The sequence below is a fragment of the Oreochromis aureus genome, linkage group 23, assembly GCF_013358895.1.
Source record: "Oreochromis aureus strain Israel breed Guangdong linkage group 23, ZZ_aureus, whole genome shotgun sequence".
NCBI lineage: Eukaryota > Metazoa > Chordata > Actinopteri > Cichliformes > Cichlidae > Oreochromis > Oreochromis aureus.
In genome coordinates this window covers 45,332,043-45,347,595 of record NC_052963.1, presented here as the reverse complement: position 1 = coordinate 45,347,595, position 15,553 = coordinate 45,332,043, and the positions used below count along the sequence as shown (strand labels likewise).

The 15,553-nt window shown below is 45.3% G+C and overlaps 1 protein-coding gene across 3 annotated transcripts; it reads left to right on the top strand.

Annotated features, from left to right (window-relative positions):
• The first annotated feature begins 15 nt into the window (after positions 1 to 15).
• enc3 (ectodermal-neural cortex 3) lies at positions 16 to 15,177 on the top strand. Of its 3 annotated transcripts, none has more exons than XM_039606977.1 (3): positions 16 to 71; positions 5,497 to 6,531; positions 6,625 to 7,371. In XM_039606977.1, the coding sequence occupies exons 2-3, from the start codon at positions 5,509 to 5,511 to the stop codon at positions 7,369 to 7,371; spliced, it is 1,770 nt and encodes a 589-aa protein (XP_039462911.1). In that variant the 5' UTR covers positions 16 to 71; positions 5,497 to 5,508. The 3 variants fall into 3 exon arrangements, with proteins under 3 accessions (XP_039462911.1, XP_039462910.1, XP_031601504.1); XM_039606976.1 differs by lacking the exon at positions 16 to 71 and adding an exon at positions 4,085 to 4,431; XM_031745644.2 differs by lacking the exon at positions 16 to 71 and adding an exon at positions 13,817 to 15,177 and having other exon boundaries at positions 5,509 to 6,531; positions 6,625 to 7,399.
• The last annotated feature ends 376 nt before the right edge of the window (positions 15,178 to 15,553 follow it).

Genomic DNA, 15,553 nt, shown 5'->3' with positions numbered 1-15,553 from the left:
CATGGGAAATGTAGTTTTTTTTTCCCAACAAAGGTTGTACTGCTACAAGTAGCATTTCTCCTACAGATCAGGTATAGTACTACTATTTACATTTTAACATTTAAAAACGGCATTTTTGTGGGACCATGTTGGCGATACAGGGAAGTACTGTGCAGGTTTGCATTTAGCATGTAAAAGCCAAATAAATGGTATTTAAAAGCAACTATTTAGCTCTCTTGCTAAGTAAATAAAATAAGGATGAAGCGGAGCTGAAGTTTATGCAATACTTTTTACATAGTCCTGTTATTTCAGCTGCTCTCCTGTCTGTTAATCATCATCATCATTATCTATACAATGTTTACTGAGCCAACGTTAGCATTTTTCTAGCCAATTAAGAGACACGTGTAGTGTCACTTTACGCCATATTTTCCCTTGCGTGAAAGTGAAGAAATTATCCAGAGGAAAAAAACGATATAAACCGCCGCTAAATTTTCTGTTGAATAATTTGATTCAAAATTTGCAAAGCGTGTAACGTTTAGGTGACTTCTCCCCTATTGGTTTCAGAGTTAGCGCATTAGAGTGTTGGACATAAAAACCCGACTTTAAAAAGTGCACATCCTGCAGAGCCGGTCAAAGTGCGGGACATTGTCTCAATATGCGGGACAGCGGCGCAAGGGGTAAAACATGCGGTGCAGTCCAACATGAAGGCATCTGGTCACCCCTACGGTTAACAGGTTAACACCTGATCCACCTTAACAAAAGTGCTTTTGTTTGCCACATGGTGGAGCTGTTCTCCGCTAAATACTCCCTCGAGTTGGACTAAGTTCAGTTAGGCTCTTTCACAGTGTGTTATCAACAGTTATCGATACATTTGTGACCGTTCATGAAGCAGATATTCTTTGTGCAGATCAACACTATGTGAGCTCAACTTTCCTGTCACTCCACATAATAAGACAATGACTTTAATCTGTAACGAGGCTAATTTCCTCTACTGAAATTAATTTTTTATTCATTTATTTTCCACCCATCAGTCATAATTTTGATTTCTTTTATTATTAACCAAAAACATAATAATAAAGTATTTAATGCACCCCTTAGATTTAGATTTTGAGCTGCTCCTTTTAAAGGATGACAGTGTGTAACTATTAAATAGTTACACACTGTCATCCTTTAAAAGGAGCAGCCAGTCTTTAAATTGTAGTCTGAGCACAAGTTTTCCTGATCCTCTGTGTGTTACTTTGATCAGGATACACTTCATCTTTTTAATAACTAAACTGCATTTCTCTTCCATCTATGGATGGGCTGTCACTCTAAAAGGAGGGACAATTCTGTCAAATCTACTTGTTTAAAGATAACATCATTTTCAATAAATGTTAGGACTAAACATGTCAGCTGTCCTTGATAAGCAGGTCATGAGCCAAAACATTTACTGCAGACTAAAATAAATGAAAAGCCAGAGTCGACTACAGGAATAGAAAGTCAGAAGAAGCTCTGTGCTCTTTGCGTTGGGGCCCAGGGTTAAGGATGGCCTCTCCAAGGACCCCCAGCTTTATGTTTCAGACTCGATGACCTCACTAAGAAGACCACCTGCCTTGAGCGAACAAATAAGTGGTACAGTGTAGTCAACAATGGAGTGGCGGTTACTGTCATCTAAACAGACGCTCACTGAGTGGTTTATTGCACTGTCGGGGGTGTTGATGAACAATCGTAGGGGGTCTGATTAGTGTTGCGCCTGCCCAACAGTAATTAATGACCAGTCATACAATGCTTGGAACAACACACACACACACACACACACACACACACACACACTCCACAGACCGGTTAGGCTTCAAGCCCTGGGGGTGGAAAGGGCCGGGGGAGGGGAGGAGTGGGTTAAAGTACAGCAAAATGAATTAACCCTAGATTACAATCATGAGTTCATTAATCTAATCTTCTTAAATGCTTAATCTCCTTCAGGCACACTTGTGTGCATGAAAGCATTTGGCTCTGCCAGCAATAATGAGCAGCGGCTACAATGGTTATAAAAATGAGAACTACCAGCCAGTTTATGACGGTCAGACTTTGAGGTATTGCACCAGGATGTTAGGTTACTCCAGGACGTTCCGGTGTATAAGAAACAGACATTTGCTTACTTGATAAATGAGATGCACTCAAATGTAAATCCCCTGTCAAGCAAATAATAGGAGAGGAAATGGTGGATAAAAGGGAAGACGGCTTAAAACACTGCTTCTCTTATCCACACAAACTCTGACAGCTAAGCAGCAGCAGCAGTTTGTAATCTTCAAAAGCAGCTGCTGAGCGACACTAAGAAGGAGTTCAAAACAGGAAGAGAGGCAGAGGAAACCCGAGATGTGTGGCACCCACTCTGGTGGACTTCAGTCTTCTTGGTGCACAAACAAACCAGTGTTGTTTAAATCCATGAAGTCTTTTATTACGCTTTTCCACAGCAGACACTGTGGCCTGTTGAAGCACGACAATCACTAATAACATTATCAGAAATTCAAATCCATTTAAATTCAGCCACTGCAACATTGTGAAACTGACACACCTTAACAGAATAAATTGTTCACATCATCAATCACACATGTAGACATGCCCTGACATGTCCCAGCAAAGGCTGGTACTCACACAGATGCTTAATTGTTACATTTTCTCACTTTAGTCTCTTTTCTAAAACTTTGAGTTGTAAACAAGTACAAGTGGGGTTGACTTAGACGACTCCTAACTGACCTGCTTCTCGTCCTGATAGGCTGCTTGGAACCGAGGCGCATTCTTTATGAATTCTTGCAAACCTCACGAGTGCTTAATTCCTGCAGAAAATGCCAAGAATTCAGCTGAAGAAACAATCTTACAGCCCTCAACCTGCAATCATATGATCATTAAGACTGTTGTTCCAGAAATTTTACTGATTGGCCGTCTTGTATGGTGTGCGAAAATCCTTTAAGAACTTCAGTATGCAGTTTTCTTACTCTAATCATTAATTTTTAAATTCTTTGTCAACCTGTATATAGTTTACATTCCAAAATTAAAGTGTACACATAGTTGATCTGTCCATTTTCTCCCACTTATCCTATTCGGCATCAGGAGGGGGCTGCTGGAGCCCATCCCACTGCATGGAACAGGCTCTATTATCTACATGGTTGCTATTTTAGTGGGTTTTAGTTTTGTGTTAAAAATAATCAAAAGTTTTGGAATTTACTGCCACAGTGTTTATTATGGAAGATTTGTGCAACACTGAGACCTCTGTGTTATAAAAATGGTGCAAAATAATGCAATAGCTGACCGAGTTGGAATAAAAATCTGAAAAAATGTCAGTAATTTAGGCAAAATGTTTGTGTGGTTTCTGGTCTGAATTGTCTGTGGGTGGGGATGGGTGTGCTGGATGGCCCTGTGACTTTCTACAAAACCTTCCAGAGAGCAGATTATTAAATCTTACATGATGTAACCGCCACGTAACTTTTCGTGGTTGGTTATTTACAACTTCACACCGCTGTCTTTCACAATCAATGCGCACCAGTGCAATTCTGGGTTGAGTTTTTCCAGTAACAATAGTTATTACATGAAAGCGTGTTTATACTGTTCATCCTGGTCTCATTTGACTCAAAGCTGGGTAAGCAGACTGGTCTGTGAAATGAAGGTCATTTTAAATGATATTTAGAGCTGTTTTGTGACATCAAAGTGTAAACATCTCAGCAGCAACAACTTTCAGGAAAACCTTTCCTAAACATCAGCCTGTATTACACGTGTATTTTTAACGCTGTGCGTATTTATGATGCCGCCCTGGATAGTTTTTCCTCCCAGTGATTTTTTCTGTCTATCGTTATGTCGTCTTTTTTCACAGAAACCCCCTTTCTATTGTCTTGTTCCGCTAAATCCTGTACAAACACAGGCTACTCGGCGTTCATTGATAGCGCTGAAATGGAGATTTTCTTCTTTACGCGCAAGCCAAGGAAAGGCGAGAACAAAGCAGGCAGGTGAAACATACAGTGACAGGTGTTTCGGGTGATTCATGGCGATGGTTTCTGAATATAATGACGGACACTGATCCAGGTTGGCAGGAGAATAAAGGAAGGCTTTGCGCTGATGTTCGAGCCCATTGGCCGGCGGGAGCAGGAGTGGGAGGAGCCAGAGGAAACACCACCACTGCTGCTTGGACTCTTTCTCTCTGCGCTCAGCTCGTCGCTCTCCGGCACGCTGCTTGGCTTCACCCACAGAAAACAGCGAGCGGCTAACTTCCCAAAAATTCTTTTGTTTCGGGCTCAAACCCAAGATTGTGAAGACAGACAAATGGCTGAACCGTCTCCCGCGAGTTTAGGGTGTGATACAGCTTTAAAGTCGGGAAGCGGACTCGCCTGAAGTGTGCCACAACTTCAAACACAAACCCGACGACGGGAGGAAGTTGTAGCCGAGATAAAGAAAGGAGTCGGGATCGCTCCCTTTCCCATCGAGGTAAGATCCAGTCCTACCACGGCGATCATGCGTGTTTGTTATGACTGAGCTGTAACAGTGTTTCCTCGGCTGATCGTAGCAGCCTGGATGCTTTGCAGCTGCTAACTCGGGAGGAAAGTTGAGCGCATGCTGGAAGTGCTGACCAGAGTTTCACATTTACTGCACAAAACGAATTGGATTTCACGCTGTTTCCCCCCCACCCACGGAAGTCCACCGTCCCTCTTTCAGCTGGGTTGAATAGCCGATTTAAATTTATCTGCCGTGAAACAATGGGCGCTTTAAAGCGGAAGATATTTATTTGGTCGTTTTCAAGTTATATGTGAGCTCTTTGTTAGCCCACCGCGCCGTGCCAGGACAAGTGGGTAACTGAAATACTTCCTAGAATTTTTAAACAAACCATATAACGTCACTCCCACTCAAGCTTCCTATATAAACGATCAGAAAATGCTCCCCCCTGTTTCTCTCTTGTTGCACTGCGGTTACATAATTTTATCCTAGAGGAGCTGCTCTGAGGTGTCACATCTTATGTGGGCTTGAAAGCTCCTGTATGTGAGCCAGCTGAGAAACAGAACAAGCTGGCAGGAATTTATTGGCTTTGCCGTGTTTGGAGGTGACTCACAGCCCTGAAATGGAAGAGGGTGGAAAGATGTGATACACCCAGGTGTTGCTTCTAGCCTAACCTTAATGGTTGAAGGTTATTCTAAGAGCCGGTTGTTCTCACAGGTCTGACAGTGATGCATGCTTTATAGATTTTTGCACTGTGTAAATCACTGGTGCACTAAAACACACCAGGTTTACGTGGGAGTGCGCCTTATCTGATCTTCTTTCATCTCTCCACAGTCTGAAGTCCGTTTCCGCTGCAGCCCGACATACTGATAAGAGTATTTCATGTAGAGCCCATTCATCGGGTGTTGGCAGAGTTTTTGTTTAATCATCAAATGGGAGGAGTGTTCACATCAAAAGATGTTGCATGACATTTATATCTGGCCAACTGTAATCAAAATAGAAATGTTAGAATTAGCTTTAAGAGTAACTTATCCATGGTTGTTTGTCTCTGTGTTCCAGGTTCAAGTCAAGATGTCTGTCAGCAACCACGAAAACAGAAAGTCTCGCTCTAGTTCTGGCTCAATGAATATCCAACTCTTCCACAAGACGTCCCACGCGGACAGCCTGTTGACTCAGCTCAACCTGCTACGCAAACGCAGAGTCTTCACAGATGTCGTGCTAAAGGCCGGCAACCGTTCCTTCCCCTGCCACCGGGCCGTCTTGGCCTCCTGCAGCCGGTACTTCGAGGCCATGTTTAGCGGCGGGCTCAGAGAGAGTCACGACGGTGATGTCAACTTCCACGACTCTCTCCATCCGGAAGTGCTGGAGCTCCTGCTTGACTACGCTTACTCAGCCCGGGTCATCATCAATGAGGAAAATGCAGAGTCACTGCTGGAAGCTGGAGACATGCTTCAGTTTCATGACATCAGGGACGCGGCAGCAGAGTTTCTGGAAAAGAACCTTCACCAGTCCAACTGTCTCGGGATGATGCTGCTGTCCGACGCCCACCAGTGTCAGAGACTGTATGAGCTGTCGTGGAGGATGTGCCTGGCGAACTTTGCTACTCTCTTTAGGACAGAAGACTTCCTAAGCCTCCCCAAGGACAAAGTTCAGGAGCTCATCCTTAGTGAGGAACTGGAGGTGGAGGACGAGAGCCTGGTGTACGAGGCCGTTATCGACTGGGTCAAGGCGGACATGGAGAGGAGGCACAGCGAGCTGCCCGAGCTGCTGCGCTGCGTCCGCTTGGCGCTGTTGCCTGAATCGTACCTGCTGAAGAACGTTGCTTCAGAGGAGCTGGTGATGTGCCACAAGGTGTGCCGGGAAATCGTCGAAGACGCCGTGCGGTGTAAGATGCGGATCCTCCAGAACGATGGGATCGTAACCGGATTCTGTGCGCGTCCAAGAAAAGTCAGCCAGGCCCTGCTGCTGCTCGGAGGTCAGACTTTCATGTGTGATAAAGTCTACATGATCGATAACAAGACCAAGGAGATCACCCCCAAAACAGACATCCCCAGTCCCAGGAAAGAGTGCAGCGCCTGCGCCATTGGTTGCAAGGTATTTATGCAATGAACCGACTTAAATGTGTCATTTTTCTTTTTGACCCCTCGACGATGTAAACACGCTTTGGTTTCAATCTCTGTCCCTCAGGTCTATGTTACTGGAGGACGTGGGTCTGAGAATGGAGCGTCCAAAGATGTCTGGGTCTACGACACATTACACGACGAGTGGTCTAAAGCGGCGCCGATGCTGGTAGCCAGGTTCGGACACGGTTCCGCGGAGCTCGACCACATGCTGTACGTAGTGGGAGGACACACTTCCCTCGCCGGATCCTTCCCCGCCTCTCCGTCTGTCTCTCTCAAGCAGGTGGAACAGTACGACCCTCAGACCAATAAATGGACCCTCGTGGCCCCGCTCAGAGAAGGAGTGAGCAACGCTGCCGTTGTTGGCGCCAAAAACAAACTCTTCGCTTTTGGGGGCACCAGCGTAAACAGAGACAAATACCCCAAGGTGCAGTGCTTCGACCCCTGCCAGAACCGGTGGTCGGTGCCGGCCGCTTGTCCACAGCTGTGGCGATACACGGCAGCGGCCGTGGTTGGCAACCACGTCGTCGTGATCGGCGGTGACACAGAATTCTCTGCCAGCTCGGCCTATCGGTTCAACAGCGAGACGTACCAGTGGTCAAAGTTTGGCGACGTGACAGCCAAGCGGATCAGCTGTCATGCAGTGGCGTCGGGAAACAGGCTTTATGTGGTCGGAGGGTACTTTGGGGCTCAGAGGTGCAAGACGCTAGACTGTTACGATCCAGCGTCAGACTCCTGGGACAGCGTGACCAGCGTGCCCTACTCGCTCATTCCCACTGCCTTCGTCAGCACATGGAAGTACCTCTCAGCATAGAGATGCACTGACTCTCGGAGGTTTTGCGGTGAGTAATTGTAGCTTCTTAAAGTGACGCAAACAAACAAGATGTCAATTACTGTATGTGTGCTATTCATAGTTCCCCCTTAAATCTTCAGATAATGTATGGGAGCTGGCTAGCGTAAAGGACACTGTTACAGTGTTACACTGTTACAGTGTTACACTGTTACAGTCCAGGTGAATGCCTCTTTAAATCGTACAAGTTCAGTTTAAAGACTCTTCTGTGTTTTCAGGGTTGCTAATGGTTACAGTGGTTACACATTATCTAGCTGCTGTGCCGGCTGGGTGTCGGATAAACATGGAGGAGTCTTGGTTTAGAGAGCACGAGGAATGTCAGCGGTGCTGATAATTACAGAGCGAGAGCTACACAACAAGACACTGACACTGACGGGAGCGAGGTGGAGAGGCAGGGATCAGGTCTGTGCTTGTAGTGAACAGCAAAAGGGTGCAGGGAGCTCTGCAGGCCCGGTGCTGCTAACGGAGTGCCTGTAACGAGTCGGTTTGAAAAGTCGATGCGTCACGTTCGCTGTGCTTTAGATAAGATCAGAGACATTCTGTTTGTTAGCTCGTGTGAAGCAACACTTAAGATTTCGACATTTTACAGGACGGGGAAACAAACAAGTCCTCGACTTGATCCCAGGTTTTGAAGTATTTTAAAAAAGGAAAAAGGAAAGATGAATTCCATACGTGCTGATGAGTTTTTTCCACCGTAACAAACAGTCAAACCGGTCATCTTATCAGGAATTCAGGAACAGAGAAAGTCTAAAGGGTATAAAAATACGACTGACTACAACAACTCAAGAATAATGGAGCCAACTGGCCTGAAGGGAAGGCAGGGACAGTTTTCAGTTTCATGCGAGTCTATCGATTGATGCTTTTCTCCTGAGGCGTTTTCAGCTTTTACATGGTGAAGCGCAGTCAGCAGCTTTATTTATTTATTTTTCACACGTTCCCAGTGGTTTGAAATTTCACGAGGCCCGTGCTGTGACCTTATTTCAGTTCTGGTGCGATCAGTGGAAAACAGCTGAATCCTGCAGCAGTTATTGAATTTGAAATTAAAGGGTTTTATCTTTATTACAGTAATAAAACTGTAAAGAAAAAAACAAGGAGGGGTTTTACGACACTGCAGCCAGCAGTCGTGTAGTTTAGCTTAGCACAAAGAGTAGAAAGAGCTAGCCTGGCTCTATCTGCTCTGAAGCTAACTAAGTGTTTGCATGTGACTCTGTAAAAGTAACTAAAGTTGGAAAAGGTCCAACTAACTTTTAGTCTTCATGCTAACTTAATTGTTTTCTACAGAGACTGTAAACAAAAAATGGACACAGCTAATATGACACCACCTGTTTCTTTGTAAATGTCAATTACAAAGTTTCAGTTTCAGTCTTCTGGCAGTTGCCATCCCGTGTTATGGAAAAAAATAGCTGTTGTGATGGAAATTGAAATTGTCTGTAGAGAGCAAATGCTTTCACTCCTGGCTGTTTTAATATGGGAGTCTGAAGCCTAAGCAGTCACACGAGGATCTGTGTTTTTGTTGCCTGCACTGAGGACATTAAAACAAAAAAACAAGCAGACTTCAGAGAAGCAGGAATGACTGCTTGGCCTTCAGGTCTCCAGTTGTCCGTATCCTCAAAGTATAATCCAGGCATAAGTGGACTGACTCGCTTTTGGGGCCAGACTCAAGTGGCCTCTTGAGAAACTACAGGTTTTGTTGCTTTGCGTTGGTTTCACTTTCCAGCCGGGGGGTTACTGCTTGGTCTCCTGGCTCCTGCTTCATATGCTGTGCGCCTCACCATGAGACTGAGAGATCGTGATTAAGAACCAAGTTGACTGAAACTAGACGGACTCGATCAGATAAACATAAATACAGCTGTTCTCATATGTACTTGACGAATGTTTGGCTAGCCAATAGCCAGAGTTGATACAGCTCAAGTTAAAATTCTCATAGAGCCGTCTCACTTATATACGTATGCGCATATTTTGTTATTTTCTGTTTGACAGACCCAGGTGCATCCTGGGTAAATCCTCCACAGTGCAAAAACAACTGTAAAGGCACCTCCTCTTTTTATTCTGCCGAGGAGTTTGAAAGTAAAGCAGAAGCAGAAGTGGAGGCTTATGTGTGACTTGTGTCGACAGTAAACAGCTGGAGATGATGGAGCTGGGGGCTTAGCATTATGAGGCTGCTGGTATGGGCCACTGTATCCATGGTAGCCAAGGTTTCTGGGGTGGGATGGAGACAGACAGGCTGCCTGTGAAAGATCAAGGAACCGCGTCTTTACGAACCCTCGCAGTTACAGTAGCCGTCCTGCTGCTGACTGCCTTTATGTTTAATTACTGCACAGATGGAGAAAGCTCAGATTTCCAGCTTGTTAAGCACAGTTCTTCCCCAGACCCTTGTTGACTTTTTCTCTCACACACCCAAGAAAGGAGGAGGGGGCAAAGTTGGAGCAACATACTGACACAAACGTACGCACAAACTGAAGGAGAGGAGGAGATAAGTGAGTAAGACCAGGAGAAACAAAGCTATATTTTCCACCGTTTGGCAGCCGAGTCTAACGCCTGCCTAAAAATACGTTGCTCCAGAGCTTTCAACTTTCAGCCGGGGTTAGAGAGAAGAATACTGTTTCTGCAAGTGTGTGTTTGTTCCCTCCCAGCAGTCTGGTGAGACTTTACACAATAGTAAAATCACTTGTTTTTCACTTACACACACACTGCTGGCATTGCCTTTCCTAGTAAAAGCCAGCCGTCCTCACTCTAATTTGGGAGGAATGAAGGTGTGGCTTGCTTTCCCATTAGTAAAGATTTGTTAATGTCGCCTTGTGGTTTGCGTGGCCTGTATGGGATTACCAGCCGTGCTGTGCCTTTCTTTTTCTTTTTTGTCACCACCTACTGCAGTTTGTTGCCCTGTGCATTTCCACCAGATGTGACTAACCGCAGACTTCAAGGCCAAGCCAGAACCCACTGTGGACGGGGGAAGAGTATTTGTAAAGGCTCAAGCGTTACGGCTCGTGTTTGTTCTGGGAATGGGAGTAAGAGCCTGTGACGTTCACAGACGGGTTTAAAACACGCAGAACTAAACGCGCGTAATTTTGTTTAGACTCTTTTGATCGTATGTTTAGTGCGTCTTCTGGGAAATGATAAGCTGGATGGCATCCGGGGGGATAGCCTGGTCAGTCGTGGGTGCCAGACTACAGGCAGACAACATGTAACAGGAGATCCCGCTCTCTAACCACTGAACTGTAATAGCTTTGAAATGCCTGTTATGATGCCTGAGCCTTTGCCCCCCCCCCAATTCAGCTTTTTAACGGCTTTAACCGACACTCTTGTGAGGTGGGCATGGCCCTCTGTGATAGGGTACACCTGGAGAGGTCAGAGGTTACCGAGGGACTCCTTGGTGGTTTGTCTTCATCCTCAAACAGCTGCTGTGAAATGGAAAGGTCACGGTGGGATCGGGGAGGAGGAGAGCAGAGGCCTCAGTCACTCAATACTAATGTTTTATTAATGCCTCGCTGTGAGGGCCACCAGGAGCACGGGCTGAATGAAGCTTTTATTGTGGCATCTGTGTACAACAAGGCCCCCCCCAGCTCACACACACACACACACACACATGCGCGCACATACAGTCAGAGTTAGCACGTGCACGCACACTTGGTCTCGGGTCCCTCGAGTAATCAATCTGCCACATTACAGCCCTCAGCACAAATGCTGAAATTTGCATAAACCTAATGGTGTTTTTATTGGTCTTTTCTCCACGCTGGGACTAACAAAAGGGGGAAAGGGAAGACGATGCTTAAAATGGCTGAATAATCACCCAGACTAATTTGATTACGCCCTTAAAAAGAGACGAGCTGTCATACAGTTACAGCGGCCCCCCTCAGAGAGCCAGCTGGGGAAGGACAGAGTGTGTCTGCCTGGTAATTAATCCGAATTGCGTAATATTTGCTGAAGTGGTGCTGAAAGTGAGGCTCGTCCAGTCACAGAGATGTTCTTTGTTCCCGTCTTAAACTGGAGTTTCTGCAGCGATTCATCAGGCACGCCTCATTATGCTTTAGAGCCGTACCAAGATGCCTGTAAGCCGGAGCTCATTCCCAGAGTCCTTCACGCATCCCTGAAAACAATGCAAACTCATGTAAATGAAGTGACTGCGATTCATGCATCGGTCAATACGCTGCAGTTTCAGGTGGTCATTAGTAAACATGGCACAGGCCTTGTTGCACACAGGGGACAGCTAAAGAAAGGACTGGGCTAAAGAAAGGACTGGCTTTGGTTCATTGGGCGTCTAGAAGATGCAGATGTGGGTTTTAGTTAAATGCAGCTTTTGCAAAATGCCAGGTTTCACTCTGTGAGCCGCTCCTCTCCAGGTGTCTCAAACTGGACGTTGTCGAATTTTATGAGACAAAAGCTTTTGTGAAAACATGAGGTGAACCTCAAAGTGGCAGACCCAAGCAGAGCAGCATTTAGTCCCAGCCCATCTGCAGTGGCACACGGCGGTTGCTCCTGATTGGACGCACACAGAGCACCTGGATAATGCCTGGGTTACAGTCGTGTCTAAATCAGGAGCCATACTTTGAAATGTGGGCAAAAGGTGAACGCTGTAAACGATACACCACGGTGTTGCGCAAAACTGACCTTGATGTGACGGGTAATAAGGAAGTGACGGTCTGGAGCTCATCCCAGATGACAGCGAGCTAAAGTTTGGTCATGTGAGACGAGGATATTATCTCTCAGCGGATGAACTAACCACGGCAGTACATTAGCTCTTTGTTGCTTTGGTGTCTTTAAACACTTTCTTCACTGTCTGGACCTGCGGCTCAGCTCATCGTACCCTGGACGCGATGGCCTGAAGGTCCAAATATACAGCCACAGTTCTTATGAAGCTTTGATAAACAGAACTGCCACAGTCGGAGCAAAGTGGCTGCGTGTTTGGGTTTCACCATCTGCACAGCAAACAGTGCTGCCAGTGAGCCATGCACATGTGCACTGACAGAGAAAGCAGAGGCCTAAAGTTACATGTGATGCAATGAGTGCTGCTATTCTTGCTTTTCAAAGCAGGATGAGCTAAGCTAGCTGAGGAGCCTAGCTGAGCCTAGCCTAGAGTCTTACTGAACCATGAACATGTAAAATTGGAATCATATGATTATTTGCAATAAAGCTAAAAAAGATAAAATAGTGGTTACAATTTAACAAAGCCAAGCTTTGTGTATATACAGTAATGAGTGCAAACTTCAGGCTGTTTAAAATGCTCGATTTCAGACGGCTCTTTCTTTTCCACGCTTGGAGCTCCACCCACCTGCTGTTTTAAAATCTTCCGTTTGTGAAAAGCAGCCAATCAAAAGTGGCTCATTTCACAAGGCAAAAGTACTCTGACAGAGTTCAAGAATAAATATCAGGACGTGGAATGCAGCATAACAATAAAGCTCCTTTTCAAAAGAAGGTTTTATAGAGATGTGGAAATGTCACCAATACGTCTGCTGCCATGGTGGAGTCAGCACGCTCGCAGCGATAAACAACTAGAGCCTGCACAGCTCCAGCCTATCACAGCAATCAAGAGTTTAAATGTGCAAACAAATATTCTCGTACTACTTCTTTGTTTCTTGTTCTCGTAGCACAGCGCTCCGACTGAGTCTTACTGTTACGCTTCAGCAAAGTATTCACAACAGTCACAGATGTGCGTGGATCAGTGAAGGCTTCTGTAGTATCATCGCACTTTGTCAGCCGTGGAAATTAGAGTCTTTAGGTTATCCAAACAAACCCCCAGCAGAGCCCGAGTACGAACTCGCTGCCTCCCGCTGCAGCGGCCGGGGCCGGGTTATCAGTATCTCTGCAAATGTGCAGTATGCAAACCACCAGGTTCAGGTTTCTGTCCAGCGTCCCAAATATCCAGAGGACGACTTCCTCATACCGCAACGAGAGGAAAATTAGACAGTGAGGTTGCAGAGGAATATGAGATTCCAAAGAATTCATTACAGTGTTTGTATTTTTAAAGAAATGCTGCTTGCAGATGCAGGAATTTGAAAATTGCAGCATAAAGCCTCCTATCGAGATAAAGCAGATGGTTTTTGGAATATGTGCTTTTTATCTGAGTTCACTGAAGCTTGTTTTCACTCACAGGTCCCCACTTCTGCAACCCTCAGATATTCATTACTAAGCAACAAAAATGGTTAAGGGTGTGGGGGGGGGGCTTAATCTCACATGCCAGGAGGACTGTGGTTAAGTGTTGCTGCATTCAGAGGTAATATTAATGCTCTGTGGCCACAGCCTGATAAAATAGCACAGTGATAAGCTGCTGTGTAGCCTGGAGGTCTCTGCGTTCCTCTCCCTGAGAATGTCCAGGCCCTCTGGTCATGTGCCCGGCGTTCTCATACAGGGTCCTTGTACAGCAGAGTTCACGGGACCCGCACGTTAATCCCTCTCTGTCTTTTTCCCTCAGATGAGCCACGGAGTCTGGTATGCAGGAATGTGCCTCCCTTCAGCGGCTCCGAGGAGGAGGAGGAGGAAGAGGAAAGGGTTTTGCGTGTTCCCGTCGTTTCTCCTTCCAGACTGATTCACATTATCTCCAACTGCACAGGAGTGAAGGCCTGGAAACGGCACAGAGACCTTTGTTTTTTACCTGATGTGTTTACTCGTGCTTCTTGTGTAACTTTGCCGTGTTGTCCCCGAATCTGAAGTGGACTCGCTGGTGTGTGTCCAGCAGGGCCTTGTGAGCACGTCTCTCTCTCTCTCTCTGTAGCTGCTGTCACTCTGTCAGCCCTGCACTGCTCGTCCGGAGACGTGCATCATCTCACCAGTGCATCACCGCTCTAACTGACACTGTAGCTTGTTTCACAGCGAAGAAGGAAGTCGAGATGTCCCTCTTTGCCCCCGCCCACTCCTGACACTGTTTACTCAGGTGTAATTTATTCCGACTGAATTAGACCTTTGCTGTGGCGGCATGTGGAGAGGGAGAGAAGACGTTTGGGGAAGTGTATGATTTTGTGAACAGAAACAATCTTCCTGTCTGTATTTTTAGAAGTTGGACTTGGGCTTCCCTCAATTTTGGTGAGCTAAATTTGTATCCTCTTCCTAACTGAAAATACAAGCTCGCAAAAAAAGAAAGAAAAAAGAGGGAATGTGGCCCATCACGAAGGAGATGCTCGTCTGTGTCGGCTTCAGATGATTTCTGTTTTATTTCTGTCTCAGGGTCATGTGTACTTGCTAAAGGAAGGGTTACATCTTTTGTTATCGGTCTTCTGAAAACAGATTTTTTTCTAGTGAATGTACTTTTTTTTTTTTTTGTGATACAAACTCTAATTTTGGAAATCTTCTTTATGTCGTTTTGCCAAGTGGAAAACGTATGATTGTGCTTAAAAGCATCGGTCATATTTGAAACAGAAATGTTGCCAAAACCTGAATAGCTAACTTTAGTGTTGTTGTGGACTTAAAAAACAAAACTTAGTGTTTTAGCCTTGTAGCTGCAATATTGTTTTTTTCTTTTCGTGTCTTTACAGAAGTCTTTAGTGTATATAGTTTTGTACATTTGCCTCGTAATTCATTTGTAGAAGGCTTTAAATTTGCACAACTCTCTTAATTGTCTTAATTTTGTATCTTTTGTCTTAACCCGGTCGGGTCGTGTGAGTAATCGAAGCCTTTTTGTAGCAAATCGTCAAAAATATGTTAATTTGCTCTCTGTGCAAGTCTCCAATGTATCGCAGTATACTCCAGATATACTGATATATTAAGCTATTACTAAAACAGTCTGTTACTACTTGTTCTATAGTTTGTTACTCTTCAATAAATGTCATCTTGTTGGAATCCTGCTCATCCTCTGTGGAGAACTGGAGTTCAGCAGCTGTGTTATTAAAAACGCTGCGGGCAGCTGCACGATCACACAGGTGCTTCAGATAGTTTCCAAATGCAGGTTAGGAGTGCTTTTGGTATTTTACCAAACACCCCGTCTCCTTCCTGCTCTCTCTGTGCACTGAGTCGCCGCTCAGATTAACTGCTCATAGTTTATCTCTTTGACGATATCACGTGTCATGATCACATGGTATGTGAAGCGGAGAAGAAAAACCTTCTAAAATCAACATTATAACAAATAATAATAATAATGGATTGCATTTATATAGCGCTTTTCTAGACACTTTACAGTTTCTCACATTCACACACCGGTGAGGGCAAGCTAGAGTTG

Excerpts from the sequence above, each read along its gene's own strand:
- enc3 (XM_031745644.2), top strand. The coding sequence starts at position 5,509 with ATGTCTGTCAGCAACCACGAAAACAGAAAGTCTCGCTCTAGTTCTGGC. Across the intron at positions 6,532-6,624 it reads CCTGCGCCATTGGTTGCAAG|GTCTATGTTACTGGAGGACG; the intron begins GTATTTATGCAA and ends TCTGTCCCTCAG.